This window comes from Pteropus alecto, unplaced genomic scaffold (assembly GCF_000325575.1).
Source record: "Pteropus alecto unplaced genomic scaffold, ASM32557v1 scaffold77, whole genome shotgun sequence".
Taxonomy (NCBI): Eukaryota; Metazoa; Chordata; class Mammalia; order Chiroptera; family Pteropodidae; genus Pteropus; species Pteropus alecto.
Window position 1 is genome coordinate 1,107,076 of NW_006440820.1, and position 11,436 is coordinate 1,118,511.

The window sequence follows — 11,436 nt, forward strand, 5'->3', positions numbered from 1 at the left end:
ATGAGGAATCATATCTACCACTAACTAAAATGTTCCTTTTAATATGCTCAAGGATTTATAAAATATTCTAGGGCCCTTGGCACTATGTCAATACAGAGTGTTACTCCTATTATTAATGAGTAATAGTATCGCGACATAGCACATTTAAATCTGATGCTCTGTGCATTAGTGAAATGACTTCATTTCTAAGTAAGGTGATCTCCTACCAGCTACCACAGAATAAAGTAATGGGGTCTGGGGTATCAGGATGTAGAAAAATTTTGAAACCCTGATTCCAGCTTGAGTTGTGCTAATAAGGAAAATGCCTACTAAATCACAAGAAATGGAAATGGAGTAGAGGAGAAATCTTAGTACGAAAACACGGGGTCAGGAGAAACACATGGGTAACAATCCCTGGGTGAAAAGAAGCATTCAAACCTTTAGCCATATTGTTTTTCATCTCCTGATATAAATTCAGGGCTATATGGCTGTTCGACAGCTGTCCAGCTCTATCCCAAGGCAGGTAAAACTGCCCCTGGGCAGAGTGTGCATTAAACCAAATCAACAAACTCCTCAACAAACTCCATGCCTGCCTCCCACGGGAGACTGTAGACGCCAGAGGGGCTCTGGTTTAGTGTGCCATAGGAGGGCTGTGCAGAAAGCGAGTCTGGTCAAGGCTCTGGAAAGCCCTGTGGAGTCTGTGGGGAACAATAAGAATGCAGAATATAAATGCAAGCTGCAGGCTGATGGGCCCATTAGGAATTAGGGCAGTCTGTGAAAGGAATCTGCGAAGATGATGCAAAACACCAAGCATGTGACCCAAATCATGTCAGGGCACATTGGAGGGAGAGAAGAATGGGAATGAGACATTTTCTAATCTGATTAGTCTGAAGTTTCCCCTGAGTGTAGAGAAGGGTCATTGCACAATTAGAGGCAAAGTTAGACTGAACATGGTCTACTTAGTGACTCAGAGGGATGACTTCTTCGAAGCTAAGCTGGTCTAAGTGGCAGATGTGTTCTGAGACTGGGACAACTTTGAAGCATGTTGTGGAATAGTCTTTCTGCCTTTAATTTCAAATTGTAAAGGCAAAGACAAAACACTCTGCTGAGAGAATGAGAGGGTGATGACTTGGTGGCCCCAATATTGGATAAGAAACATCTAGATCCTCCAGAGCTCAGGCTCCCACATTCTGGACCTTCTAGGATAACTCATCCTCAAAGCCATCAAGAGATAATCGAATAAACATCCTCAGCTTCCTGACTAAAAGACAGCTTAATATATGAAAGGCATTCAGGTCCAACTGTTACAAATAAGACTTCCTCTATTTAGAAGGACGCAGGTTTCTTCCAGTTCATTTCTTAGTCAGAGCGTGTGTCTTGACTTAAACTTCTTTCCTAGTCCCCAATCAGTCCTTAGTACCAGCTGCTGTGCTGGGCACTTTATGTTATCTCAATTCATCCTCAGAACCACTAGGAAGCATGTATTGTTATCTCATTCTAGAGGTAAGGAATCTGGGCTTCAGGCAGGTAAAAAATCTTGTACACAATCAAACAGCTAGTAAAAGTAGATTCAAAGAATATAAGAGACAAGGTAGGGGTAAAATTGTCAAGATGTAACAACATACTCTTTGTTTATAGGCAGTAAATAAAACAGGTTAGAAGTAGGTCTCTGCATCTGAATAGATCAAACATCAAGTCACAAATCTTGATTACAAGGTGAGGGACAAAAAGAGAAACATAGTGTTGTAAGAATCCTTAGGAGGAGATAATCACTGTCAGCCAAGCATATCCAAGAAAGCTTCTTGAAATGTGGTGCTACTTGAAATGAGTATTAAAGGAAAAGCAAGCTTTCAGCAAATGAAGAAAATTGGAAGCTATTTTCTATTGAAAAAATAGTAAGAGAAAAGGTAAAAAAAGTGGAAATGCAGGAGGTATCCATGTGAAATGTAAACTGGCCCATTTGGCTAGACTATTGGGAATGAGGAGAGCTTTGGGAATGCGGTAACTTTGAAGAACCCTGACTCCTAGGTCTGCATACTTTATCTCAGGTCCTTTACACCAGGATAACCTAGGTATCCCTCACAATGCTGCAAATAAAAGCAAATAGAGCTCACAGTCTAGAAAGTAACCCTCACATCAATCCAATGCACATATACATGCAACTGAATTGGCCCTCTTCTTGATTCACCTCCTGACACCTTGATCCTAAGTTCTCCCACATGTGATTTAGTTTTATATGTCCCTTTGCTTTCTCCTTTTGTCTCATGTGAAGACTCCCTATTCTAGCCCCTGATTGAGAATACTGCTCCAACTGACAACTCTAAGCTCCACGATGGAGAAGGGAGAGAAGTAATTCAAAGCTAAGGAGTTTTTGTCTTTCTTTAGCGAGCACGGAGATGGTACAGAAGGTTTGTGAGGAGAACAGTGACACTACGACATTTGTGCTCTTAAGAGGTATTTAAATTTTGTATATAAAGATGGATTTTAAAATTTAGAGACTAGTGAAAGAAAGAACATGGAGGCCCTGAAATAATCAAGAAGAAATGTGGGTCAGAATAAGAGTGAAAATAGTGGAAATGGAGAAGAGAGAGTGGGGATGCAAGCAATAGAAAGGAGGTAGAACTATCAAGATATTCCAATCTACTGTCTATTTGGACAATAATTCAAAATGGTGGGGTGTGCATTTGAGAGGATTAGGGGTTAAGTCGCAGCTCTTCTTCTGCTAGACTATATGACTTGCAGCAAAATACCTCATCTCTCTAAATTTCAGCGTCCTTATGCAAAATAGGAAGATAATAGTTCTCACCTTACCAAGTTGTTCTCACAAAGTAACTGAGATAATGTATTCAAAGTAAAGATAACAATGGCTAGCACACAGCCCAAAATGTCATAATTATCAAGATAAGTATGTGAGGGGAGGGGCTGGAGTAATGCTGTAGGAAGCATAAAACATGACCAGAGCCTGGGTGGTTAGGAGGGTGGTGCCGGGAAGTCAAAAGTCAGGTTCAACAGGAGAAGTGCTATGTTTTAGAAAGCAGGAAACCATGCTTTCCTTTTGCGACATCATAATCTCTATGTTTTACATCTGGTGCTCTAGCAAGATAGAGTCCTGTACTAATAACACTAGGTCCTACTACGGCATGCCTTTAGCCATCAGGAACTACTGCTTCAGAAAATCTGTCCTTAATTTTACATCTAATGTCCTCATAGCCAGTGAAGTTGTATATTTTCATTTTATTCCAGGAATCTGTATCTATGCAATTGTGTCTTAATGTTAAAAAGATAAAATGTTATAGAGTCATAAAAGAAAGGGTTTTCATTTTAAGGGATATATATATCCTCTATAATCCTTTGTAATGATTGATTGAAAAATGTTCCTTTAAGAATGTTATATAACATGGGTTGGTTTATGTAGTTCCCAAATTAGAGAATTTATGTGCAAAAAATTCTCTAAACCGAATCCTATTTTTAAAGCTTTCAAGTAAGCACTTTTTGTAAAGCTAAAAAATTCATAAAATCCAAAATCATAACTTTTTCTTTTGTAACAGTTAAATAAAGGTGTGTCATCAATAATATAATGAAAATAGTCAAGGGTAAATCAAAGGTAATTTAAGGTAAATGTAAAACCAGGAAGTCCCGCAAACAAAAATATGCAGGACAATTCCCATGAAAGGTACAGATTTCACTTACTTGGACAGTAAGGATCCTAGAAGATCATCAGTCAAAGGTAACCTGGAGGACTTGCACAGCCTTTTGATGTCTTTGCTGGGTAATACTTTTTTTCTGGATTAAAACAAAATAAATGAGCTTTTATATATTTGGGGTCTCTCAAGTAATAATTGCAAAATAGGAAAGAAAATACATAGTGTTCAAAAATGCGTACATGGAAATAAGCATGAAAATTGGTATTGGAATTCACAGTAAAGAAAAAGTCACATTGTATTTCATCAACTTTTGCATTTCAGAAGTCACCAGATTCTGTTCTTACAAAGGCTTTTCCATCAAGATTCAGATTCTTGGTTGGTGATAGTACGGCCTATTAAGGCTGCAGCCATGAGTGTCGCTCTAAGCAATCAATCTGCATTCTTGACCACTTAGTCAAAAATGGTTCTGATATTTGAAAACATCTCTTATTTTGACAGGCATCTAGAGCCTCTGACACAAGTATTATATGACTTGAGAGTATTTTTCTAGTCTTTTCCTTGGACCCGAACCTTACAACCTAGAAGTCCCAACTGGGGCTTTAACATTCACCTCACTTTTGTCAGATGGTTTCTTCAGAGCAGCCCAATAGCAATTTTTCCCAGCCTGCTGGGGACACAGAAATGCTTGCTCAATGTTCTAACTCAGCCAATGTTCTTTCAGGCAACAGGCAAAATTAGAACCAACAGGAAAGAAAGTGGGCTTCTTTCTTTGCAATGAAGTTATAAAATGATGGGAGAATATTTATGTCTAGAATTAAAGCTTATAAGATCTAGAAGAACCTCAGAGCTGTCTGAGCAGGCAGCCCCATTATTCCCAAGAGGTATTCCTTTAGTGAAGGAGGGCTGCAGTTTTCACCCTGGAGAAGGGTTACCACCAGGGTAGAAGGAAGGGCCAGGATCAAGCAAAGCTTAGGTTACACATCCTCCGGGAGGCTCAGGTAAGCTTAAAGATACAAGAGAAAATACCATCTTTATAAAAACTCATGAGGATATATATGGATTAGGAAAAAAATCATGTTCACTATTAAGATAAACTATAAGACCTTCAAAGATATTTAGGGTATGAAGCTGGCCACTTGGGTACAGACTTCAAGTTTGGGGATAAGGGAAAGGGTCATGCAGAAGAGAGATAGCAGTGTTGTGTAGTAACAAAATTAGAAGCTAGAGTTAGAACTAAGATTATCTAACTCCAGATGAGTACTCCCCACCCACCCTCACTATCAGGTCTGTGAGTAAAATGAACACCAAAACATTAAGATGGGCTCCAGTTGTTTATAATGGTGACTTAATAAAGCTCAGTACGAACATGATAAATGTACTAGAAATAGATTATGCTAAGCTTCATTACTTTCAAGAAATAATTTTAAAGAAATTCTATGGAAAGTTTACTTGCTAATTCCCTGTACTGTATATTATAAAAGTCACATTTATAAATCCCAAACATCACTAAAATAATTTAAGAAGACATCTCATAATTAAACCTTCTAACATCTTAATTCATTATGTTTAAGTTGAAATCTTCTAGAAACCAATTAAAAGAAAATGGCAAGGGGTATCCTATTCTTTTGAAGATACAGGGCTTTCCCTTATTCCATCAACAAACAAAGCTTACCATTACTATGAAATATTTTTACCCAGATACTCTCAAAAATGATTTAAGGTGGCTTTGCTAAACAGTGTAGTATGATGAGACAATGTCAATTTTATTTTTGCCTTTTTTGATTAAATATAAATTCTTTCATTACTCAGGTTCACAGAAACTTAAATGATTTATTAGAATCAATAAAATGAAAGCGTACTTTTCTCGATCTTGATACACACAGCTATAAATGAGTCTTTCAAAATTCTCAAAAAAATTTTTCTTAAGCTGTTCGTGGGCCATTGCAATTAGGGTATTAGTATCTGGACATGGGTCCTCAGGCACCCCATAGTGACGGGCAATGGTTACGAGTTCTTGTTCTATCAGTTTCCCAACAGTTATAGTCATCACTATGTCTCTGTAAAGAAAAGGGAAAAACTCTCATGAAATTATATCTAAGAATATTTTACTTCTCTTTCTACTAAAAATACCCAAAATCCCATTTTATAAAAAAAATCCAAAATTCCATTAGCATAGAAGATGTATAATTTTTAATTTCTCTACTTATGAGCAACAGGAAGACACCAGTGCTAGAGTGGAAAACCATAAGTAATATAGCTTATAAATAAAATGGCATTTTGCCCAGAGTCAAACTTCTACCAGATAACAGCCTGCAATCAGGAAGTAAATTTTTTTAAGTCCTTGAATGGTCAAAAAACCTATCACTAAATATATGATTTCATTCAATGCCTATTAATCTTATTTTACACAAAATAGTAACAGACTTAGGGTTCTGGTTTCCCAGGGTATAAAATTTATAACTCAGTAAATTAGAAAGATATTTTGGAGATGGGAAAAGCAATTATGCACATTTCTGTAGTAAAAACTGACACACCCTGCCAATGAGAAAAAAAATGAAAAAGTGAAAAGTGAAAAGAGCTGTGTAAGGGTACAGTTGTCTGAGTCTTTAGAAGGCAAATGACATTGAGATTATTTGGCAGACATAAAAAAAATAACAACAATAACATATTAATGATAAGAATTCAAAGCCTAACAAATTGCCTGAATTGTTTTTTTCTCTATATGAAAGTTATAAACCATGCAGCATGCATTAGAAATCATTATATCAAAATAGTTAAAATACAAACTGTTAGAGCAGTTAAATGAATAAGCTTCCACCATCTAGAAAATTTATTTACTGGAAATAATTCAGTTCCTGAAAATCATGAATAAAAGAGGGAATACAAGTCTTTATTTTTCTCTTCTGCTATAGACTGGTCTTTCAGAATAATGGCTTTTAGTTCTTTTATATATTTCTTGTCATTACCACTATCATTTAATAATTCTAAGTTCTCCTAGTCAAGAATTTCCTTAAGAGTGTAGGAAAGTTCACAACTATGATGTTGACCTATCTGAAGGAACTGCGTTTCACCTACATCCACTTCTCGGGGTTTCTGGAGTTTTCGTTGTGTTTTGCTTTGCTTTGCCTTTTTAAATGGGAAATGAAGGTCAAATTCAACCAGGAAGATCCCACAACTGCAGCAAGGCAGTTTAGGTCAGATAACCAATTAGTCATATTGGCCGGAGGCTCATGGTGTGGAAAACACTCTAAAGTCACTTTGGCATGTGAACTTTTCAGTCTACAATCTATTTGAGCTGTCCAAGCATACATATGAGTTCTCAAAACCACAAACTGAGAGGGCCACTTGAATAAACTGAGTAATAATAAGAAACCATGCCATTCGTTGAGTACTACCTATGTGCCAGTCCTCTGCTGCCAGGTACTTTTGGCATGGATCATCTTATTTAGCCTAGAAGGTAGGTACTATTATCTCCATTTTATTTGTTTATTTATTTTATTGGTTCATGTTACTATCTATCTATCTATCTATCTATCTATCTATCTATCTATCTATCTATTTATTTATTTATTATGGTGGCATTGGTTAACAAAATCCAATAAGTTTTAGCCGTAAACTTTAACAGTAAGGCATATATATGTTTATACTGTGTTCACCTCCCATAGTTAGATTTCTTTCTGTCACCACATATTTGTCCCCTTTACCCCGTCTACCTCTCCCCTCCCCCGTTCTCCCTCCTCTCTGGTAACCACTAGTCTATTGTCCATGTCCATGAGTTTCTGTTTGTTTGTCCCATTCGTTTGTTGCTTTTAGGTTTATATCCCACATAAAAGTGATATCATGTGGTTTTCAGGCTGAGTAATATTCCATTGTATGTATGTACCACTGATTCTTTATCCAATCATCTATCGTAGGACACTTAGGTTGCTTCCATGTCCTGGCCACCGTGAATAATGCTGCTATGAACATTGGTGTGCAAATATCTTTATGGATATGAGTTTTCAAGTCTTTGGGGTAAATACCCAGTAGAGGGATTGCTGGATCATATGGTAGATCAATTCTTAGTTTTTTGAGGAACCTCCATAATGTTTTCCATAGTGGCTGTACCAATTCGCAGTCCCACAAGCATGAGGGTTCTTTTTTCTCCACATCCTCTCTGGCATTTGTTATTACTTGTTCTGTTGATTATAGCTATTCTAACAGGTGTGAGATGGTATCTCATTGTGGTTTTGATTTGCATTTCCCTAATAGCTAGCGATATTGAGCATCTTTTCAAATATTTGTTGGCCATTTGTATGTCCTCTAGGGAGAAGTTTCTGTTCAGGTCCTCTGCCCATTTTTTGATTGGACCATTTGTTTTTTTGTTGTTATTGAGTTGTATGAGTTCTTTGTATATTTTGAATATTGTCCCCATTTTACAGTTGAGAATACTGAGGCCCAGAAATATTAAGGCATATGACCAATGTCATGAAAGCTTATGCTCCTGCATTCTATAGTGTCCCTCTTCTGTTGGAACACAGAAGAGAGTGACTGGATGGAGTGGGGCTCAGTCAGGGAAAATTTCCTAAAGGTAGTAGGTTCGGAGCTGATTTTATACAGACCTCTAATTCCCTTTACTGTCCTTGACCTCTGTTTTGTGGGCTATGACTAACCAGTGTAAATAAGAGAGAATAAATTCAGAAACCCTGAGTCGCCAACCATCTCTGACAGAAGACTAAGTGACCACAGAGAAACGACTCCAAGGAGAGCTCCCAGCTCATTTAGAACACTGGTCATGGAATAATCGATCATGACACATGCATAAAAGGGAACACTATACAACCATGAAAAGTGTTCAGTTGATCTGTATTTATTAGTGCAAAAGATGTCCGTGCTATGTTGATGAATGCAGTATGATTCCAGCGAAACTAAAGATACCACTATATGTATATTCATAGAAAAAAAGACTGGAAGGATACATGCCAAAATATCTATAGCTTTATCCCTGATTGTTGAGATTTCTATATGTATATAAAATATCTACTTTAAAAAAAAATGTAATAGTCAAACATTACTTTCATCATCAAAGGAAAAAAAACACTTAAAAGCTTTTGCCTTTTGAGGGTAGAAAATGGTGTGAAGAAGAACAAATGGCATGAGCCCAAGGAACAGGGAAAAGAATGTGTGTGGCAATAACTAGAAACTTTCCATGCACCTTTAAACTTCTTTTAGCACTACCAGGTCATAAAAGTTTGTTTTCCTTTTCATTGGATAAAATGAAATTATCCTGGCCTCATTGCAATTAAAATTTATATCTGCTGGGTTTCTGTATGCTTGGGTTTTAAATAGCTCAGTATTCTATGGCTTTATGCGAGAGTTTCAAACAAGCTGCCTCAGACTTTAAACTGTCCTCAGTCATGCAGGACATCAGGGGCCCCAGAGCAGCTGCCGGTGTGGCCTCTGCGCCCAAGCAAGGCAGGTCCTGGCACTGGGGATCACAAGAGGAAATGTAAGCCTATTATTGTTAATATTCAAGTGGCTGCCACTACTTTCCCCCGTGTTTGCCATGTGCCCCTTCTTTAGGACTCACTCTACCCTGTTAACTTTTAATGGACTTCACCATGAATTAGGAATCCTTTCAAAAGGAGCACACTCCATTATTTTATTGTGGCAAAATACACATGAAATTTACCATTAGTGACATTTAGTACATACACAATGTTGTGCAATCACTACCTCTATCTAATTCCACAACATTTCAGCACTCCAAAGAAGCAGCCACTTCATCTTACTCCTTCCCCCAGCCCGCTCCCCACCTGGCAACCAGTAATCTATTTTCTATCTCTGAAGATTTGCCAATTCTAGATATTTCATATAAATGGAATCATACAGTATGGTCTTTTGTGTCTGGCTTCTCTTGCTTAGCATAGTATTTTCATGATCATCCATGTTGTAACATGTATCAGTACCTGATTCCTTTTTATAGCTGAATAATATTCCACGGTATGAATATACCACATTTTGCTTATCTATTCACACATCAATAGACATTTGGGTTGTTTCCTCATTTTGGCTATTGTGAATAGTGCTGCTATGAACATTCAAGTACAAGTTTTTGTTTGAACACCTATTTTTAATTCTTTGGGTATATATACCCAGGAATGGAATTGCTGAGCCATATAGTAATTCTATGTTTAATTCTATGTTTAACTCACCAACTTGTTTTCTACATATTCCATTTTTGCTTAGCAGCAGCCACAGAAATAAAGCCAACTTCAATCAAACATAGCCCTTCCTCACCTAAACCTTCAAAGTGAATCTGAAATAAGGTCTAAGAGCAAAGTCTGATCTCAGTACTTCCTGATGAATCATTCAAGGGAAATAAATAAAATTACAGCAGCTTTTAAAAATGCATTTGTATCTGGTGTTCTGTGATTACTGTTGTTAATCTCAAAGATTCAAATGGCAAGCCACATTTGCCTTTACCCAACATTGCACTATGTTCCTGGCACTAAAGTTTTATATAGATTATATGATATTATTTAGCTAATCTTATAAGAGACACTACCATGATTTCCCTGTTTTTTGTAATTAAAGTCATAATACTCCAAAACACAATGCCAACTGCTTTAGGATACTGAGGTAACTGCAGAATTCTAAAATATGAAATGCATTAAACAGTTTTACAAAACATAATTCCATTAAAGTCACCCACTGAAGCAATGGTAAATCAAAACTTCATTTTAAAGTTCTGAATCTTAGGGAACTTTCTTACATACAAACTGAAAAAATTTAGTTTCAATGTAAACAAGGGCTCAAGAGTATAAGCCTTGGGATCTAAGGCTTAGAAGAAAATCTGCTTGAACCTAAATTAAACCAAGTCATAATTTTCATGACAATTAGATAGTGCCCTTTATCATTTCTTTCAATTTTATATTCATCAAATAAAATGTGTTTCACTTCCTCTAATCAGTAGCCAGGCACCCCTGTTCACATCCTATATACTCCCTCTCAGGCTTACTCTTATGCTTGTTGGCCTAAGCTGCCCATACAGAGAAGAAAACCCTGCCTTACCATCACTTACATCCCAGCCTAGTGTGGTCCCAGACAGCAGACAGTGAGAAAGAGGCGGCTGGTGGAATATGTGTCAGAGGGAGGAGAAATGGAAAAATACATCAAAGTGGGGCCAATAGAAATGTATGACCAAACAGATTTTGCTACCAGCCTAATCATAGTTCAAAACCATTTACAAAGCTCTTCAACCTCACTGGAGAAAAAGGCCGTTACATATGGCCACTTTGGTTGGGCATTGCCCACCTCCAGGGAGTACACTTTATATTTATGGTATAAATGGTGTCCCCTGGGGTTGTGCAACATGGTAACCTCTCCATAGAAGCCAAGAAACTCTAGAAAAAAGGGGAAAAAAGGTAATTGCAGACTCTAAGAAAATCATCTACTCCAGCCTGGGTCACAAACCTGCTTGCAATTAGGAGGTGGTGTGGTTTAGTAAGAAAAGTGTGAGATTTCAAATTACACAGTTCTAGATTAAAATTCCAATCCCACTAATTCGCTAATGGGAACTCTGGTAAATTACTTAACATATCTGAGCCTGTGTTCCCCTTCTGTGAAATTGGCCAAGACCATTTGCCTCAGAGAATTTTATTTTACCAAAGGAGCCAGGATGATACTACAAAAATGTAAGTCAGATGTCATGTCTCCATTCAAAACCCTCTGAGGGCTTGCCATCTCTCTCGAAGTCTCATGAAAAGCCTCATGATAGCCTACCAGACCTGACATGATATGTCTTCCCTTCTGCTATCCCTCAGACCTCATC

General features: G+C 37.4%; 1 protein-coding gene across 1 annotated transcript in view; it reads right to left on the reverse strand.

Annotated features, from left to right (window-relative positions):
* EFHC2 (EF-hand domain containing 2) overlaps positions 1-11,436 on the reverse strand; it is a 172,215-nt gene that overhangs the window by 28,475 nt on the left and 132,304 nt on the right. The window contains exons 12-13 of the mRNA XM_006917910.1: positions 5,483-5,680; positions 3,670-3,762 (exon numbers count right to left, since the gene is read on the reverse strand). Of these exons, the coding sequence (XP_006917972.1) occupies positions 3,670-3,762; positions 5,483-5,680 (291 nt within the window). The remainder of the gene's footprint in view (positions 1-3,669; positions 3,763-5,482; positions 5,681-11,436) is intronic.